The 22,084-nt window shown below is 32.9% G+C and overlaps 1 protein-coding gene across 1 annotated transcript; it reads right to left on the reverse strand.

Annotated features, from left to right (window-relative positions):
• Nucleotides 1–20,164: 20,164 nt before the first annotated feature.
• On the reverse strand, nucleotides 20,165–21,494 carry LOC149897385 (leech-derived tryptase inhibitor C-like). Its single transcript, XM_090116068.1, has 3 exons — nucleotides 21,408–21,494; nucleotides 20,814–20,934; nucleotides 20,165–20,286 (listed from the first exon to the last, which is right to left on the reverse strand). The coding sequence occupies exons 1-3, from the start codon at nucleotides 21,421–21,423 to the stop codon at nucleotides 20,241–20,243; spliced, it is 183 nt and encodes a 60-aa protein (XP_089972194.1). The 5' UTR covers nucleotides 21,424–21,494; the 3' UTR covers nucleotides 20,165–20,240.
• Between the last annotated feature and the right edge of the window lie 590 nt (nucleotides 21,495–22,084).

The raw sequence follows: 22,084 nt of genomic DNA on the forward strand, positions 1-22,084 counted from the left end.
ATTTATTTAACAACATTATTTGTCGACTACGACCCAATGATTCTAATTTGATTACTGATATCTTTTTGTACTTTGTGTATCGTTTGATTTCGCTTTTGTTCTGTCCGAAAATGCTAGTTTTTATAATTGAATTCAGGCAAGTATATTGTAAACAGTAGTACTTCGCATACAAGTAACCTTATTTCTCTTTGAGAGTATCTAAGGTAATTTACCAGTAATTTAAATGCAGCTTGTGTCACAGTAGCTCTTTGCAAAACAAATGAAATAAAATATATTTCATTTTATTCAAGCGAAAAATGAAAGCAAATTTTACAATTTATTTACTTCTCTTTGTCTTTTACTCTGGAACGGCGGACTTTTATTTAAAGTCAATATAATTATTATAAGAAAAGCTTTTAAAATCGTTGTCTTTTGGATTGGAAAATTGCTTTTGTATAACGTCAAAGTTAAACTGTTTGTTAGAAAGTGAGTTTTAAAACTGTATTATATTAAAGTTCTAAATTGAATAGTCTCTACATTTTTATAACTTTTATATATTCTGTTTAATATTATTTTACTAAAATATTATTTATTATATTATGCATCATATGCAAACAAAAGAATTTGCAGCCTTCGCACAAGAAAATATCATACAATACTGAAAAGTAAGTTAGTACGAAATAAATATTTACAATTTTCATCTCACATGTTTGATCATAATATATAATTATATTTTGCCTTTATATTATACTAGCTTTAGACACAGTTGAGAAAAACCCGTTCCCGTAGGATTTCCGGGATACAACCTATCTTATGTCCTTTCTCGGGTATCAAAATATCGCTATACCAAATCTCATGCAAATTGGTTCAGTAGACAGAGTTACTTTCGCATTTATAATATTAGTATGGATAACAAAGGGAACAGGAGCTTAGAACTCTATAGAAGAATATGCCATATTATAACCATTTAGGTTTAGTTAGATTACTGATAGATTATGGTCAAAAAACCATAACATAATTTTTTGTTGCCACATATTTTTTCTTATAAAATACTAGCGGTCCGCCCCGGCTTCACCCGTGGTACATATTTACTTTTTCTCTACATAAAAACCATCCTCGTACTCCAAGAAATATAATAAAAAAAGAATTATCGAAATCGGTTCAGCCGTTCTCGAGTTATGCGCTTACCAACACATTTTACGGTTCATTTTTATATATAAAGATGCGTTAAATTAATTAATATACCTACATTCTCAACGGGATTATTTCTGCCTTATGATGAACGTTAAATTACAGTCTTAAATATTATATAACCATGTTTATTTAAATGTCGGTTTAATTTAAAATTATATCCACTTCACTACATAATATAAAACAAAGTCGCTTTCTCTGTCCCTATGTTCCTTTGTATGCTTAAATCTTTAAAACTACGCAACGGATTTTGATGCGTTTTTTTTTAATAGATAGAGTGATTCAAGTTTTAGTATATAATTTATTAGGTTTTAGACAAAGCGGGCGAAGCCGCGCGTGGTAAGCCAGTTATAATACAAAAGCTTAAAATATAATTCTCACTTTACAAAACAATTCAAGTTACTAAAACAATAAATATTACTTCAACTATTAATATAAACGAATCACTTTACATCATTCTTCCTTATTTTAAATAAATAAAAATATTAATAAAATATTACAGTAAAATGAACGTTGATTAAAAGATCCAACGTCCTTTCAACTCTTTGGAATGTGATAAAAAAATAAATCATAATACATTCGGACCTTTTTAGTAACATAAAATATATAACGTACCCGACCGACCTCGGTGTCCCCTAACTATCTTATTTAGAAGATTACATTAGAGCATTTTATTTGAGAGGTCAGTAAGGTCGCAAAATAGTGCTATCTATATTATATTATCCAGTCTATGTTAAAGCTAATTTGTGTGTTAGGAGTTAAATACTAGATAGTAGAAGATATTAGAGATATAAGGCCGAAATAAAATGGTTAATTTTGTGTATATTGGTCTGGTTTTAAGAGAAAATAAAAATATAAATAACAGAAAATGAACCTGAGTTAAGAGTGAGCGATGTATTTCAGCGGATAATATCAGAATTCATTAAAGTTAAAAATAGAGTAAAAATGTTATTTATTGAAGACGTTATAATTTGGTATTTTAACATATTAATTGTGGAAGTAATATAGAATATACTAGCTTTCCACCCGCGGCTTCGCCCGCGTTTTCAAGAAAAACGCGCATAGTTCCCGTTCCCTTGGATCTTCCGGGATAAAACCTAGCCTACCTTTGTGTAACCTACCTTTGTGTTAATTCAAGTTACTATACAGTAACTTGAATTAATGAATGAAAAAAAAAATAATGTGTGCTAAATTTCATTGTAATCGGGTCAGTAATATTTGAGTGAAAGGGTAACAAACGTACATACATACCACACACATCCATCCTCACAAACTTTCGCATTTATAATATTAGGGGGAGTAGGATAGTAGGATAGGATAAATTATAGCGAAGTAATAAACTATCTACAATAGAATACAACCATATTCCTCATTTTTGTATATTTATTTTTCAATATATTATCGAATTGGGATATATTTGAAACAAAATTGAATCGACAATCTTGTTCGCATAACGTAATAAATTTATTGAAACCCCATTTTATTTCGTAACAATTTTCTAGGTTAAATACATGATTGATGATAGAACGGCCAAGTAGGATTCCAACTTATATAATTATATGAATAACCCTTTATTTTGTATTTGCATTTTATTGTATACTAGTTTCCGCCCGCGGCTTCGCCCGCGTGGTGTTTTGATAAAAGGTAGCCTTTGTTCTTTCTCAGGGTCTAAAGATTGTCTGTGCCAAATTTCATCAAAATCGGTTGAGAGGTTTAAGCGGGAAAGCGTAACAGACAGACAGAGTTACTTTCGCATTTATAATATTAGTAGGGATTAGCAGGGATTTTTTGCTAAAAATCTCGTTTTAAATAATCCTTAATGAAATTCATTTTAATAATTATGAGACAATATAGTTGTTAAATAAAATAATATGCAACTAACCTTATGAATTGTATGACGAAAAAATGCTCATAACAATTTCCAGTTATGGTTATTGAATCCGCTCTCGAGCAAAAGCATAACCACTGCTCCAACATGTCAAATATTTAAGAATATCTATTATATCTATCTCCTTGAAAATATTATATTCGAGGATTTTTAGAACTTTAAAATATAATATTATAAATTTATAACTTTATAATATTTTCTATTGTCTAAGGAACTCTAAAATCAAAAGCTATTTTCGTACCAACGTATATTTCAAAATATAATAGGTATTTGCATATAAAGTGGCGCGAGGAGCGTTTGAAAAATGATTGATAACATGCGAAACATGGTTTTAGTTTATTTTGATTCTAGACGATAGAGCCGACTTTGCTTAGGCTCCGTGGCAAAAATTACGTTTATAGGTATGTCTGTTAAATTTTTAAATTATGGGTGCATGACTATCAGTAAATTAAATTCTTTTAAGAAATCTTTTAAGTATACATATTTTAAAATCCTTATTAGGTATATGTTATAGAATTCCATATCGATTTTTTAAACGTGGATATTAAAGATAATTGTATTGTAGTAAGTGTAGTGTGCAAAATCGTGCTTTAATACCATTAAAATTATTTAAAACTAGCGGTCCGCCCCGGCTTCGCCCGTGGTACATATTTACGTTTTCTCTACATAAGAACCATCCTCGTACTTCAAGGAATATAATAGAAAAGAATAATCGAAATCGGTTCAGCCATTCACACGTGATGCCGTGACAACGCGAAACGGGTGCAGACCCGCCGCCTTTTTAATTTTTATAGCTCCCGCCGCGCAGCGCGTCGAACGCGGCAACTGATACACAAAAATAATCCTTATGGCATGATTCTGTATTCACGCGCGATGACTTATAACGTATTTCATGTATAACTTTGGTGTCTCTACACCGATTTACATGATTCTTTTACTATAACCTGCCCAGGAGTATGAAGAATAATTGTGCCAAATTTAGTTAAAATCCGTCGGGTAGTTTTTGTTTCTATAACGAATATACAGACAGACAGACAGACAGACAGACAGACAGACAAAAATTTTACTGATTGCATTTTTGGCATCAGTAGCGATCCCTTATCACCCCTTCATAGTTTTTTTTTAAATATATTTCATGTACAGAATTGGCCTCTCTACAGATTTATTATAAGTATAGACTAGCGGTCCGCCCCGGCTTCGCCCGTGGTACATATTTACGTTTTCTCTACATAAGAACCATCCTCGTTCTTCAAGGAATATAATAAAAAAAGAATTATCGAAATCGGTCCACCTGTTCACGCGTGATACCGTGACCAAGGTTTTATATATTTATAGATTAATTTTGAATGTCTACAAAAATGTATGTCTCAAAATATCAATTTAACAATGTTAAGGACATTTCTATGAAATCATTTATATTTAAACCTAAAACACTCAAGACAAAATTGGGTGACGAACATTAGACGTCGCTTCCGCTGTTCCGTACATTTGGAATTTCATTACATTCATGTAAACATACTTCGTTTTAATTAAAATAAAATCCCTTTGTGAAACAAATATTTTCTGTCAATGTGAAGATGTTTCACAATATTAAAAGCTAAGCGAAGAAAATCGAGATTTTTAAATCTCTGCTGTTATTCTTCATTCGCTGAACATAGAATGATGAGACTCTGAGAATGATAGCTTAATTCAAAGTATAGAGTTCTTACTACTTGGATTACGATAGTTTATTGATATAATTATCTAAACAAATAATAATAACGCTCTCCAAAAATAATATATGAATAAACAGAATAAGGCTTCACTTCTGATTAATAATAATGAATAAAATGTTATTATCGGGGTAAAAATGATATTTTCATATAAAGTTACACCCCCTCATTACTCCCGAGGGGATAAATTCCCAGAATTCTATCTAAGTGGCTTCTTCATTTGAAATATTATTTAAGGACGCCCTCATATCAATTTTTCATACTTATGGGCCTGGTAATATCTTCCTCAAATTCAGTAAAGTTATTTTTAATAATATTGTAACCATCGAACATGTCAAATAAATAATTTAGTTTAAACGTGTTTATTCTTATTTGTAAACTATTAGATTTTTTGAAAAGCACTCCCAGCAATAGATCCACTTGATTTTATTTAATTTTAAAACTTAACACTGTGTTTACATTATAATCACGACCTTCGAAACAATACCTACAGAGCTAATGGTATTTGTTTGAATACGCTGATCTCGAGAACTTCTGCACCGATTTAAAAAAATATTTCACTTTTGGATAAGGAGTAAGGACGTCATCCCACTAATGTACCACTGGGTGAAGCCGGGTCGGACGGCTAGTATAAAGCTCAACTTTAATTCCATACTTTTGTAATTAAGTTTCCTTATTTAATTCGGTTTAAAAGTAAACAGTAATAAATATTCCCTGTGAAAGGATTTAGGTTTCCAAAAGACGGTTTTGTTACATTGTCTAATCTAGAACCTGACCTTAATTTGAAAAGGACGTTTTAATTAAAGCTCATAAAACATTTTCATGTCTGTGATTGTTATCCGTTTTGTAATCTATACATATAATAAATCTGTAGAAGGGTCAATTCTGTACATTGAAAATATTGAAAAAATTAATAATAGGGGGTGTTACTGGATCAATACCAAACCCAAATATGTGATAAAAAAAAATTTTGTCTGTCTGTATGTGAAGGCATCACGTGAAAACTAACGGTTCGATTTCGATGAAACTTGGCATAATTATACCTTATTATCCTGGGCATAAAATAGGATACTTTTTATCCCGGATAAATACGAAGAAAAAAAAAAATCTTAATTTTTCCGCGCGGACGGAGTCGCGGGTGGAAGCTAGTACTAACTATATGCCTTTGGCTTAGCTTGTATTTAAAAATTTTGTAACACTATCTTTTGACCACGTCTTCGTCCTCGCTATTAAAACTGGACTAATTATACTATTTATATTAAGTCCTTCCTAGAAAACCACGCTATCCATTGGTGAAAACAGAATGAAAATCGGTGCAGTAGTATTTGAATTTATTGTGAAAAGACCGACAAATGCAGAGGAGAAATTTGTTTTATAATAATATGTAGTGATTTGTTTACATTTAAATTTAGTTTTAAATATAAAGCGATTACTTTAAGATACTGTCTCATGTCTATCTCCATAACAAAATTCATCTAAAAATGTTCAGCGGATTAGGCGTGATATTAATTTAATAAGTTCTTAAACTCAGGACATATTTTAAGATAAGTGATCGTTTTCACGAAAGATAGATAAATATTAAATTACTTAAGTGAAGCGTGAATTTGAAATTCTAATTTTACAAAATAATCGTTTGATGCCTAATCTTATAACTAAACTTAGAGATAACTTAGAACCCGCAGCTTAGCAAATACATTACTTACATTAATGTAGGCTGTTAAGTAAGATAACATTGCTTAAGTTGGAATAGGCGGTATAAAGGTCTTATAAGTTATAACTTAACTTTATTTTGGCACTGGTGTTATGTCCTAATTTAACAGGAATTAAGGAGAAATAATATTTTAATACCGGTAAATTCAGACCTGCAAAGTTTCAAAATGGATCTTAAGATATATTTCTTATCTATACCAATATTATAAAGCTGAAGAGTTTGTTTGTTTGTTTGAACGCGCTAATCGCAAGAAGTACTGGTATTGAAACATTCTTACGGTGTTAGATAGCCCATTTATCGAGGAAGGCTATACATCACGCATAGACAAACAGGAACCGAGAAAAGCGGGTAAAACCACGGGCCACAACTTGTTTTTTTTATAAAGTAGATACAATAATATGAATCACAAAACTTCATTTATATCACAAATGGAATATTTTTCCCATTTTTATAACAGTTTTCATTGATGCTGCGCTAAAAGTAATCAAATTGTGATTTTATAAAGCTTTCTACGATATAAGGACTCTACAATAAAAAAAATAATTCAATTCGATACAGTACGTTCGAACAAACCCTTCAGTTTTATTATATTAGTACTAAGTATTTTGTGAGAGCAGTTGTTTGCAATAGATTTTAAAGCTATATAATGAAGAAAATTGCTAATGAAACTGACTGAGTTTCAGGTCTAACAACTTCTTATTACGAAGTCCAAATCGAATAAAACTTATTTACATAACTACCCGCAATTTCCTAACTTAAGAAATCGGTGTCTATCTTTGAAAGAATTGCACGAATAAAAGTAAAGGTATTCAGAGCCGACGAATGAAAAGAAAGTATACGTATGTTATATTCTCGTGGAATCTGTTGTTTCTTTCCAAAAATTAGCGAAAAAAAGAATCTGGGTTTAATAAATCACTATGGTATGAAATCACCATAATATAAAAGTTATTAGAAAGGAGATATCAGATACATCACATTGACTGAGTGCAAGTTATATACGTCGTAGTCAAAAATATAAGATAACATCTATTATGAAATACTAGCTTTTCAACCCAGCTCCACTCGTGTTTAAATATTTTTAAAGTTTTATCCTAATTGAAGGGATATAAGTTGTTCAATAAAGTTATAGGTAAGTTCAACAAGGTACAAATTGGTTAACTAACACGACTTTTGTTTACAAAGTTATTTCATTACAATAAATAAAAATATTGTATAAAATATTTGTCATTTTTATAAAATTTTACACTGAAATTTAAAGCTAGATTCAACTTGTACCACAGCTAACTAAGTTAGGTCTCACCAAGTGTAGCCAGAGGCGACCGCTCGATTGCTTCGTATGCTTCTAGCGAGTAATACACTGCCTCTGTTTTCATTACTCTGTACCCAGTGTGTGTGAACTTTGTGAATTTTGAACAGAATTGTGATAATATGTTGAATGACTTTGTAGAATTATTCGGTATTGTATTCAAAGTCCTTTGTTATTTAATTGTTTTGTTTCATAAATGTAAAAATATTACAAAATTTGACGATGAATAGAAATGAGAATACTACGAACTACACTTACCTTTTTAATAGTTCTTATTGTATATTTTTTTAAACTGCAGGGTTGTAAATAATTTCAAATTTAAATGAAATTTTAAAAGCATTTTTAATAAAGTCGAGATGAGCAAATAGATGTTTCAATATGACTCTACTTTTGTGCATAAGTGTTAGTAATTTGGTTGATTAAATCTTACCAATTCCGGTACTTTCATTATTATTGAGTCGTTGTCTAGCTGAGGCGTCGTATGCGCGTGCGATGCCTATGCTGCGTTCGCCTACGCCCGAGACCGCTCGCGGTAAAAACAATTCCACAGTGCCTAACAGTGATATACAATGTAGTCAATGCTGCGTAGTAATAAATGAACTATTGTCCTTTATATCTAATAAAGTAGACACCCTTCCGGAGACCGCAATTATTCAAATTTGTACCAGTGCATATGGATATGAGGAAATCGAAGCTGCAAGAACAATCGTTTATAAGTTGCTTACACCGTCGAAGAAATTAATGAGGCGAAAGGAAGGCTCGGAACAAAAAAGTTTGCAAGAAATTATCAAACTAATTAAGGAGACCGAACCTGAGTCCTTGCCATGTTTTGTTGCAAAAAACTTAAATAAACTCCCACCTGTGACGTTCGACCATATTGATGTGACGACTTTCTTAAAAGAAATGACTTTATTAAAAAATGACGTAGCCAATATGAAGGCCAAAACTACTTGTTTGAAAGAATCATCCAAACAGAACGCAGATATTGAATATTTGAGACAAGATATTGTGGAAGTTAAACGTATGATTTCTTGTTTACAAGAAATTCATCAAACGTCTCAATCATTAGTCATCGAACGCAATGTGCAAAACAAAGAAGCGACCGCGAATGCATTAGCGATCTCCGTCACTCCCGTATCGCGGCCGAAGCAGGCGCCTCCTCTCGCACCGGTGTCAACAGCTGCGCCCGCGCTCTCTTCTCCACGCATGCAGACCGCCGCTACAACGATCCCCCTCCCGCCTGTGGAACTTGCGCCCATTCAATATCTTGTAGCAAGCGATAACAACAATGTAAAAGAATTAAATCAAATGCGACGCTTTGAATGTAACGAAAACAATGTTATGTCATTAAATGTGTATCCACATCTTAGTCAAACTGCAAAGCCGTCTTATAGTGAGGTAACAAAATCGAATGATGGTTTTACGATAGTTTCAAGTAAAAAGCGTAATAAAAATAAGTTTTATAATCGTAATGGTACCGCAGAGTTATCTAGTAAGTTGCGCGTTGCGGAATTAACCTCTGCTGTCTATGTGTCACGAGCTAGTAAAACAACTACAGCTCGTGACATAATGGAATATATAAATGACATGGGCGAGGAGTGTTTAAATGTTGAATTATTGCCCCAAAAACAGGAAACACAATTTGTTTCTTTTAAAATAGTAATTAATAAAAGTAAATTAGACCGCCTGCTTAGTGCCGATTTTTGGCCTAAGGGAATTAAATTTAGACGTTTTCGCGATTTTGTGCCAAGGAACAATACAAGTAGTTCTAAAAATATTAATAATGGACGATAAATCATTGACTTATTGTATAACTTCTTATAACTGTAAATCAGTTAAACGATCGATTAATTATATTCGTGATTTAATTAAGTATACCGATATACTCATTTTACAGGAGACATGGCTTTTGCCACATGATTTGAATTATATAAATGAAATAAATAGTGAGTACAGTGGCGTGGCCAAGTCGTCCGTGGACACGTCCACGGGAATATTGAGGGGCAGGCCCTATGGTGGGTTGGCCATATTGTGGAATAAAAATAAATTCCCTTTTGTAACTCCTATTCAGTGTGCTAATAATCGTCTTGCGGCTGTTCGAATACTAATAGGGAGTAAGTTAATGTTATTAATTAATGTATATATGCCAGTTGATAATAAGGACAACATGACGGAGTTCATTGATTGCTTGGCCGAAATAAGTGCTATTATTGACGAGTCGGACACTCAATGTGTTTATATTATGGGAGACTTTAATGCCCATCCTTCCGCCGAGTTTGGCCAGGAGTTAATTAAATTTTGTAAGGATATGTTGTGGGAATGTGCAGATTTAAATATACTCGGCATAGATTCTAGTCATTTTACATATATTAGCGAAGCACATGGCTGTCAGAGATGGTTGGACCATTGTTTGACGACAAAAGCCGCATGGCAAACAATAGCGAAGGTAAATATTCACTACGACGTTGGGTGGTCGGATCACTATCCATTAAGTATTACATGTCGAATATCTGACGAGATTATACCAACAATCATCTCTGACAGTAATGTGAATAGACTGAATAGCTTTAATAGAATTAAGTGGGGTGTAAGAACGGAGGAACAGATTAGGAGTTTTCAAAAGTATTGCTGTGATAAATTGGACAGTTTCTGTGATATTTTTATTTGTAAATGTAGTAGTATGCACCAATGTAAACATCTTGATGAGCATCATTTATATATTAATAGATTATACGATCATATTGTGAATATTTTACAAAAAGCTGCTATTTTTAGTGGAAGCGTAGTAAACAAAACGAAAAATAGGAAACATGTAGTAGGCTGGAATTTCCATGTTAGAGAGAGCCACCAGGTAGCTAGATATTGCTTTAAGGAGTGGGTGGAATCGGGCAAACCTATATATGGACCTTTATATGATAATATGAGAAAGAGCCGTATAATATTTAAAAATAAAATTCAGTGGTGTCAGAAAAATGAAGATCGTATTAAGATGAATATATTAGCTACATGCAGTAAAAACAAAAACTTCGTAAAATTTTGGCAAACTACAAAAAAGCTTAATGGTAGAGAGAGTAGATCGGTTTCTGTAGATGGTGTGCAAATGTCAGATCAGATTGCAGAGATATTTGCTAATAAATTCAAAACTAAGCCTCTCCCTGTAGAGAGTGTGCCCGGTGTTGAGACCGTCAATCACAACGAGCCAGTAACTATATATAAGGAATCATGCATAAAATTTACTCATAAAGATGTTAAAAAAGCCATAAAAAGCATACAAAGGGGAAAATCACCCGGCTATGATGGTCTCAGCATTGAGCATATAATTTGGGGAAGTGAGAAGTTGGTCGAACATTTGTGCAACCTATACAACAAGTGCATAAAATATTCTTATTTGCCCAAAAATTTGATAAGAACAATAGTTGTGCCTATTGCTAAAAATAAAAGCGGTAATCTAGGCGATTCGTCTAACTATAGGCCTATATCTTTAGGAACTATATTAAGTAAAGTGCTGGAGCGTCTTATTCATCCTGAAATACAGAGATCATTAAATATTAATGAAGCACAGTTTGGTTTTCGTCCTGGACTATCAACGGACGCAGCTATTTTTAGCCTAAAGAGTACCATAAATTACTATAAGCAACACAAAACATCGGTGTATGCTTGCTTTTTAGATCTTAGTAAAGCTTTTGATCTGGTAAATTATGGTATTCTTTGGGATAAACTGGAAGCAACAGGAGTTTCTTACAGTGTAGCGCGTCTGTTGAGATTCTGGTACGGAAATCAAACAAATTATGTCAGATGGGGCGACTCCATGTCTAGCGGGTATAGGTTAGAATGTGGAGTACGTCAAGGAGGGCTAACCTCTCCGGACCTGTTCAATCTTTATATAGATGGATTGATTGGCGAGCTCAGGGGAACCAGGGTTGGATGTCATCTTGGCGACGTGTGCGTAAACAATTTAAGTTATGCCGACGACATGGTTCTGCTGAGCCCTTCAATTAAGGGTCTGAGAAAATTACTCTCAATTTGTGAGAATTATGCTAATTCTCACGGCTTGAAGTATAACGCTTTAAAGACCGAATTGATGGTATTTAGATATGGACAGGGACCGGAGAGAATACCTGGGTTATTTTTGAATGGTTCTCCTGTTAAAATCGTGGAACAATTTAAATATTTGGGTCACATTTTGACGGGGGATCTAAAAGACGATTCAGATATTGAAAGAGAGCGCAGGGCCCTTGCAGTCCGGAGCAACATGCTGGCGCGAAGATTTGCCAGGTGCACTACTGACGTTAAAAAATTGTTATTTAAAACATATTCCATGTGCATGTATACGTGTCAATTGTGGTGTAACTTCACAAATAAAGCGATTTCTTCATTGAGAGTGCAGTATAATAACGCATACAGACTCTTTATGAAACTGCCCAGGTTCTGTAGTGCATCTGGCATGTTTTTGGAGACGAGGGTCCCGGATTTCATGGCCATAATGAGATCTCGTATTGCAAATTTTTGGGAGAGAATGAGACGCTCCAGTAATAGTATTCTGGTGGCTGTCTCTAACTTTTATGACAATCCTTTACTTCTGTACTGGTGCAAAGTTCATTCATCATATTATGCTAGGGATAAACCTATAAAGCCGGGAAAAAACTATAAATGATGCTCTAATTGTCTTTGATTTTTTTTGTATTTTATTTTGATTGTAATTTGTAACTTGCATATGGGAAGGGACATTTCCTGAAATAAAACAATTTTATTTTATTTTTTATTTTATTTTTATTATTAATAATAATTTGGTTGTTTGAAATGTACTTCTATTTTCAATTACTACATAATTCTACTATACTTATATTTATAAAAATGCAAATATTCAAGTTGACCAAAATAGAAGCAGTAATTTTCCGCTATCTCCGTTTTAAAATTGAAATCATCGGTCCAGTAGTTTTGTGTGATTAGTTTTTCAGTGGAAGAATCACAGAAATCTTTCTTTGAATAGCCTCAACGTCAAGTTTAAATAATGAAAATTTTTCATTTCAGTGCCATTTTCCAATGATTATAGAAAAACAATATGAAAATATGCTTGAAGTTCTTGATGGTTGAATTTCTTTTTTAAACTGGATTTCACCTTTGACATCAGCTGGTTATTAGAATTTTTAGGCAAGAAATATATATGAAAACTTTTTTAGGCGCAAAATAAATTTCAAGTTCGCGTCATGGGAATACCGTAACGTCATGGAGGAAGGCGACGATTTTGGCATCTTTGAATTTTGCCAAAGAAGTTTTACTTCAAGTTTTATTTTTTACTTTTTGACGTGTGCTCGGCACATACGCTCTTTTTTATTGTAAACGTAAGATTTCATATCTATAAAAAATTCAAGCATAAAAGAAACGACATAATTATTTCATAAAAACACAAGCGACGTGTCTAAATCTCGTCTAACTTTATTCGCAGCTGAATTCCCTTATTCCCCATATTCAGAAAGAATGATAAGCTTTCCAAAAGAACGTCAAAATATTCTCAATCCTGGGAACTGTTTATCTTTAAACACTCGAGGGAGACTTTTCTAAGTCGAGCACTTTCTAAGTTATAACATTAGAACAAAATTTGTTTCGTACAAAAATACGCTTTTCTTTCGATACTTTTCAACCGACTTTAAATACAGGAGGAAGTCAATTCGACGCTATCATTTTTTTTTTCATTTTTTGGTTCGCCTGGGTGAACCCATTTAGATGATTCTTGTTTTATTTGAAAGCTAGCCAGCTTACTTAACCTCTTCCCATTTATCCAATTTAAATTTTGTCCAGTTCAGATAATTTGAAGGCGGTTTAATTTTTTTTTTTCGAACACTATTATATATTTTCCTTATTCTGAAATGTTGTTTAACCGTAGTTAAAATCATATATTAACCCAGACTTCTTTTACAAGCCCTTTTGAATCTTCACATAGAAATTATCTACCACACTTTCGAAAAGGAATTTCTACAGAAAAGAGGAACCGAGGTACATAATTGTTATAAAACATGATAATTCCAAAGCGCTTCTGTGAGAAACTTTGAGTATCATTTTACTTTGTGTTTTAGTTTGAGTTAATTTCATTTCTTTGGGTATTAATCACTCTTCTTCATTAGTCCGTATATTCCTTTAAACTATAAAGTAAATTAAATTTATAAACTATCTGAGTGTGAAATTGCATTAAAATTAGTTCAATCGTGCTGACGTTTTATCAGCCAGACTGACACTGACTGATGTGATGTTTATCAAAGCAAAGCATTACCGCTTTCAAGGATATAAGAGCCAAGGAAAATCTGGGTTCCAACTTGTTAACGATAATAATAGGTTCAACGATTTGTTTGACTCTTCACTTTAATTTTTGTTTTCCGTTAACTTCTTCTTTATTAATTACCTATTGTGAATTATGGACAAACAATTAAATATATTTTGTCATATATTATAGTCCAAACCAATGTTATTTATTATATTATAGCAGTGGTGGCTCAGTGGTGAGGCTTCGGACTTCGAATCCATAAGTCCGGGGTTCGAGACCGGGCGAACGCGCAGGAAATAAATTGATTTTTCAATTTATCTGCGCATGTTATAACATCACCACTGCTCGAACGGTGAAGGAAAACATCGTGAGGAAACCGACATGTCGAAGAATCAAAAGTTCGACGACATGTGTCATCCGCCAACCCGCACTTGGCCAGCGTGGTGGATTATGGCCTGTACCCTCATAAGAGGCCCGTGTCCCAGCAGTGGGAACGTATATGGGCTGATGATGATGATGATGATTACGCTTATTGAGTTCCGCAAAACCGTCAAAAATAATACAACAACATACTAGCTCAATTCGCAAAACAGTCAAAAACACATCTCAAATGCACCAAAAGTTATAAATATCTTGAATGAGCGAATTCTTTTGAATGCAATGCAGTGAGAGGTCAAAAAGGTACTAATAGGACCGCGTCTTGGAAACTAATGAGGGGTCAGATGAAGCGTGTGTTACAGCTATTTTTGGCTTTATGACGTCATGGTGTAAGTCTTAATAGGAAGGTTGAAGAGTACTTTGCATGCAAATTCGTTAGTCTTTGTGTATTGGTATTTATTTTTTTGTGATTGTGTATGTATATAATATGTATGTAATATGTAATACACAATCACAAAAAATTACATAGATACATACAAATAAATTGAACATAAATTAATGTTTTTAAACGAAGCATTGATAGAGGATTATATTTAATGATGAATGATTGAGTTATACGTAACTGTATCAGGTATTTTAATAAATATAGAGCTTATAAATTGAGGACAAATATTTTAATGTTATGACTGCTCGTATTTATAACAAGACTAGCTTTCCGCCCGCAGCTTCGCCCGCTTTGTCTAAAACATAATAAATCATATACTAAACCGCATCAAAATCCGTTGCGTAGTTTTAAAGATTTAAGCATACATAGGGACAGAGAAAGCGACTTTGTTTTATACTATGTAGTGATAAACAAGTGCCTTTAGAATATTACTTTACCCAACTGCATTACATTTCAAAGATAATTTCAAAGTATTACAAAATACAAAATGGTTTTCACGTGAAGGCAGATATTCCATTTGTATGTAAAGAATATGCAACGAACATTCTACAGTCGATGTATAAAAACATGAACGAATATTAACATGGTTGTTGTGTTTTATAAAATGACATTTAGATTTACTAGGAATTAATTGTGTCTAATAAGTAACAAATTTTTTCAAATACATGTGTTACTTAAGTTAAGCAGTAAAAAATGTGTTAAGTATTTGTTATAATAAGAATAATATTAATAGATATCCTACCTAAACGTTGTTCCGAAATAAATAGTAGCCTAGTGCTTGGTTTCATTTTGTAATCTTCTATAATATAAAAATGAATCGCAAAATGTGTTGGTAAGCGCATAACTCGAGAACGGCTGAACCGATTTCGATAATTCTTTTTTTATTATATTCCTTGAAGTACAAGGATGGTTCTTATGTAGAGAAAACGTAAACATGTACCACGGGCGAAGCCGGGGCGGACCGCTAGTCTTCTTCTTATATATAAAAATGAATCGCAAAATGTGTTGTTAAGCGCATAACTCGAGAACGGCTGAACCGATTTCGATAATTCTTTTTTTATTATATTTCTTGAAGTACGAGGATGGTTCTTATGTAGAGAAAACGTAAATATGTACCACGGGCGAAGCCGGGGCGGACCGCTAGTTTATATATAAAAATGAATCGCAAAATGTGTTGGTAAGCGCATAACTCGAGAACGGCTGAACCGATTTCGATAATTCTTATTTTATTATATTCCTTGAAGTACGAGGATGGTTTTTATGTAGAGAAAACGTAAATATGTACCACGGGCGAAGCCGGGGCGGACCGCTAGTAAGCGATTAAATTTCATTTCTTGAATGAGTCTACCAAACGAAAGTCAAGTTAAAATTTATAAAATATTTCTATGAGTACTATGGACTAAACTATACTAAATTAGATATAGATTTTATCTCATTAAATATACTGAACTACATTAAATTAAACCAAAAAAAGTCCAATTAAAAAAAATGTTATCTAAATATATTATGTAGGCATCGCAGCCGTAATCGCAGCTGATCTTAGCAGTTGTAATAAAAACATATTGTTTTCTAACCACTTTTTTAAATCACATGGAACGACACGTGCCTCAACTAGTCATTACAGTGAATGGCGCCAAATAAGTTCAGTGATTAATTGATTCGCGAAGTGTTTTAGTGGCTTTGTTAATGGTTGCTCTAAATTGCTACTGCGACTGATTGCCAACTTGTATTAGTGTAATTAGTTCATAAAATGTTAACTTCATATTATATCAAACTAGCTTTCCGCCCGCGGCTTCGCCCGCGTTTTCAAAGAATACCCCGCATAGTTCCCGTTCCCGTGGGATTTCCGGGATAAAACCTATCCTATGTGTTAATCCAAGTTACCCTCTATATGTGTGCTTAATTTTATTGTAATAGGTTCAGTAGTATTTGCGTGAAAGAGTAACAAACAGACACACACATCCTCACTAACTTTCACATTTATAAATTTAGTAGGATAAACTATTACGAACGATTAGACCGTGTTTTATACATATTCACTTATGAAATAAAGAGATACATTTCGTGAAATAGCTAATCTATATATATCAAAATGAATCCCGTTTTCCTTGGTCACGGCATCACGCGTGAAAGGGTGGACCGATTTCGATAATTCTTTTTTATTATATTCCTTGAAGTATACGAGGATAGTTCTTATGCAGAGAAAACATAAATATGTACCACGGGCGAAGCCGGGGTGGACCGCTAGTATAGTAACGGTGCATTTAGACCAAACGAACATAGAGCCAGAGCTAAAGCAAGAGCATTCTTTCGTGATCGTAATCTACTATTCATCATCATCATATTCATTTAATAATTAAAATCTATGTTTTATTCAGAGCTTAGTGTAGGAATAAAACAAGCACATTAACATTGTTACGTATGGGAGTAAAAAATGCTGGAATTATACTGACTCTACATCGAAAATTTCGTTTAAATAAATTTCAATCCAATCTTTTATTTATACAATCCATTTCCTTCCCTAATTCTTCATATTTTCCAAGTGCTGTGAAAACTACCAGTGCCTAATCATACAGTCCATTTAACGGTAGTATTATACAACTTGTAGTGTAGTGTGTAAGTATGTGTGACGGTTTTGTGTGTGCGTGAACATGAACACAGTACAGAGCACGGGAGGGGGCCATGGGCCCATCAAGAAAGACCATAAGCATGAGGTAAGTGGTATTTGTAAGGAAAATAACTTTCAATTGTGTTCATTTTTTTTTAAGGTACGACAATACTTTTTAAAAGTACTAGTATATAATATAACTAGCTGCGCTCCGTGGCTTCACCGTTTTAGCGATTTGGGTAATAATGTCCTACAATATTTATTTATTATTATTTATTTATTTATTATATATAGCCTATAGCCTTCCTCGTTAAATGGGCTATCTAACACCGAAAAAATTTTTCAAATAGAACCAGTAGTTCCTGAGATTGGCGCGTTCAAACAAAACTCTTCAGCTTTATAATATTGGTATAGATAACAATACATACCTACTACGTATAACCTACCGTATCTAGGATTTAGTAGAATTCCTATCGTATTCAAAGTACCATTAGAGAGTAACAAATGGGCCGCAGTGCGTACGTTCACAAGCGAATATCATTCGTTCCGAGCTGAGCTATCAAGAAATGTATACAACCATATTGTAGGATATCTAGGTGCTGATGGAAACAATTAATTATATTTGGAGGTAAAATTTTAGAAATTAAAGTGAAAGATTAATGTGCTTTTATTAATAATATTATTTGGTGTTTACTCCAACATAGATAATTTTTCGCTAGCATTATATAAGGAAATAAGAACTGAATTTTTTTTTTACATTCTTTACATTTTTTAATCTAGTATAATTCTCCTACAAAATTTGAAGGTAGGTACATAATGTTATAGGTACTTACAACAAAAAAATTGAATAAGGTATGAACTTTTCAACAGATTTAAAACCTCACGTCGAGATAAAAGAAAAATATAAAAAATAGAGCCAGTATTTATACAAAAATGCATACAGCTCTACACATAGAAACAGCAGCTTTTTGCATCATCATCCAAAATAATCATCTTCCAAAACACGGAACCCTAAAACAAAAAAAAATTTGTGCGTGTACAAGTGTACACACATAAGAAGTGAAACTTCTTTATGACCTTATTTTCAAAAAATAATTTACTACACATGCAACTTTACAGAAATACGTCAATCACGCGTGGTAGGGATAAGAAAAAGATGGCGCGTAACGGAAAAATGTCACGCGTAACGAAAAAATGTTACACTAAATTTTTTTCCAACCCCGATAAAGAATTTTCACTTCAAAAATCCATTGTCCACGCATTCTAAAATATTGACACGTCCATTCGGCCATCTATCATAAAACCGTCAAATTAGTCGTAAAAAATGATTTTTCCGATATACGCAATTCTTCTATTGAAGCCGTGATATATGAGTTTCCCGCCATTCTGCTTGATTTATTATCTGTGACATTATCTGGGGCTGAATAATTGAACAATTTTACATTGAAATATGCTGATGACAAGGATACAGGATATGGGATTATGCGTGTGGGAAGGAGACGGTATGATATTATCAGATTACGGAATAGCAAATTGTTGGCTTAGCGTTATTATGTAAATGTTAATTTTTAATTTAATTTACTAACATAATCACTACATATAAATGAGCTTCAATAAAACAATGTTTTGTCATACTTAACAGCATTCACATTTGCCTAGTTTTCCACATAAGTTTTCTATTATCTATTATTTTATTGAGACAGCATCTCGCAATTTTATATGATTTACGTATCACTTATGAGCGTATTTGCCGAGCACACGTGTCAGAAGTGAAACTTTTTTGGCAAAATTCAAAGATACAAAAATGGTCGCCTTACTCCATGACGTGACGATATTGCCATGACGCGACCTTGAAATTTTATTCTCAACGCCCCTAAAGAAATTACACTTCAAAAATATATATTTTATATTATAGTCATCAAAATAAATATTGTTGGCTAAAAGTCAATGCATGAAATAGGAAAGCAACTTAGCACCTTAGATCATTAAGTAATGATCTAAGCTTAGCACGTACCTACTTACTATTCTAGAACGTGAGACTTCATAATATGTAGGTAATTAATTATTATTATTATTATAACCATTCATAATTATATTTAATGTTTCTCTATGACCGCTTATTTTAACCGACTTCCTAAATAAGGAGGTTCTGTAAAACACTCATTTACTGTGACTATATACGTATAATATACGTAGGTATAGTGTACAATCACTCAATTAATTTAAAACCTTTTTTTATTGGCCAATCTAAATAATAATTAATTATATTGAATGATAACTTGGTACCTATTTTGGTAATCTATACTAATACTAGCGGTGGTTCATACTTACTTCGCCCGTGGTACATATTTACGTTTTCTCTACATAAGAACTATCTTGGATCTTCAAGGAATTGGTATAATAAAAAAAAATTATTAATTTATGTAGTACATATTGTTTGTACATCGTATACAAGGAATATTCTTTATCTATTAATTTAATAATACCAACGATCTAGTTCATTTTATATTTAATTAATCTGTAAGAAATAAATTTAAATTTCAGTATGTAAATTTGTAAAAATGAAATTTAAATAAACAATTTAGAGAAAGAACGTCTACACAAAACTATAAAAAACGGCTGAATTAATTTTAATGATTTTTAAATTAATGTAATAGAGGTGTGTACTGTGTAATAAATAACATTAATATGTTTAAAAACGTTTAATGTTCAATATTAAGAATTGCATAGGATTGTCATAGTTATCGAATTCTTGGTTTCCTGTTAGCAAGTGCCGCCTCTCTGGAAGGTTGCGCCGGAGCATTTCATTCTGCAAAAAATAGTTTTTTTAATACTTTCTAACATAATATTATTCCTGTAATAAACATTTAAATCATAAAACAATGCTCTTTCTTTGACTGACCGGTTGGCTTGGTTGGTAGTGGCCCTGCCTTCCAAGCCAGAGGTCGTGGGTTCGATCCCCACCCGGGGCAAATATTTGTGTGATATATTATAAATATAAAATCTTAAAAGTATAAAACAAAGTCGCTTTCTCTGTCCCTATGTCCCTTTGTATGCTTAAATCTTTAAAAACTACGCAACGGATTTTGATTTCTTTTAATCTTTTAATAGATAAAAATTTTATAAACTGACGATACGAATCTGTTGAAATTCTCAATTAAGATTATTTGAGAAAGTCATAAGTACATATATAATATTTAAAGCTATACTTTTATAAAATAAATCTGGTACGACTTGCAGTCCCACAAGATTTTAAACAATTAATTAAAAATTTAATAATTATGTGTATCATTGAAACGGTTGGACCGATGTTGATGTAGTTTTCACTATACTTACTGGCATCTATTTGAATAGGTTCTTCCATTGGTACCACACACAGGCTCGAACACCGCTGGGCATATACAATTTCTGGCAAGTTCTACAGGCCAGGCGAATAGAGACAGGAGCATTGTTATTACTGAAATAAAATAATAATTTAATAAACAATCCGTCGAAAAACGCATAATATCATCTCTTTTTACCACAATTAGATATTTTTCTAAAAACGTAAATGTTAAAAATATGTAATGACGATTCGAAAGTGCTTCTAAAAGAAGTCTAATTGAATAAATAAATGTTTGAGTTTGAGAGTTTCATGGGACCAATGTTGACGTCTCTGTCAAAAAAGAGCGTATGTGCCGAGTACACGTGTCAGAAGTGAAACTTCTTCAAGATTCAAAGATACCAAAATAATCACCTTACTCCATGACGTAACGGTATTGACATGACGCGACCTTGACATTTTAATCTCAACGAGCCTAAAGATGTTTCACTTCATAAAATATTTTTTAAAATTGGGGCTTTTAGAGTAATAACCGTGGTCTTTCATTGGTGTAATATCAAAAATAATCACTTAAACATATTATATGTAAAATATTTTCAAAAACTTACAAATAAATATTTTCATTTTGCGTTTTTATTCGTAGTGGTCACGACAAGATGCAAACAAACACTGAGTTTAATAAAAACAAATCTTGCTCTTTATACAGTTATTATATGCATGAATAGTTGTTTATATTTACAAGCAACTTTATCCTGTTTGATATATGACTTTTTTTACTTGGTGACTGATATAAACTGCAGTGTTGAGTTATTAATAATAAATGTAAATTGATTGGGATTTTTAATTGTGAGGGATTTTTTTTTTTTTTTTTTTTTTTTTTTTATTTGAAGAGCAGGCAAACGAGCAGACGAGTCATCTGATGGTAAATGATCATCGTCGCCCACTTGCACCCACAATACCAGGGGTATGGCGAGTGTGTTGCCGGCCTTTAAGGTAGGTGTACGCTCTTTTCTTAAAGGTCCCCAAATCGTAACTCATTGGAAACACTGCCCGCGGGAGCTGATTCCAAATTTCGGTAGCACGAGGCAAAAAACTTCTTCTAAAGCGAACAGTTGTTGATCGCCAGCTGTCCAGATGGTATGGGTGGAATTTCAGCTTATGACGTGCCGTACGATGGTGGAATTCAGCAGCAGGCAGTGCACCAAACAGTTCTTCAGAGCACTCCCCATGATAAATGCGGTAGAAGACGCATAAGGAAGCGACTTCTCTACGCAATGCCAAAGAA

The sequence above is a fragment of the Colias eurytheme genome, chromosome 25 (assembly GCF_061535395.1).
Source record: "Colias eurytheme isolate Ceu_HAF_F1 chromosome 25, ilColEury1 Martin Lab GWU primary, whole genome shotgun sequence".
Taxonomy (NCBI): Eukaryota; Metazoa; Arthropoda; class Insecta; order Lepidoptera; family Pieridae; genus Colias; species Colias eurytheme.

Coding starts and splice junctions, on each gene's coding strand:
- LOC149897385 (XM_090116068.1), bottom strand. Junction 20,287..20,813: donor ACCTATTCAAATAGATGCCA/GTAAGTATAGTG, acceptor TATTTTTTGCAG/AATGAAATGCTCCGGCGCAA.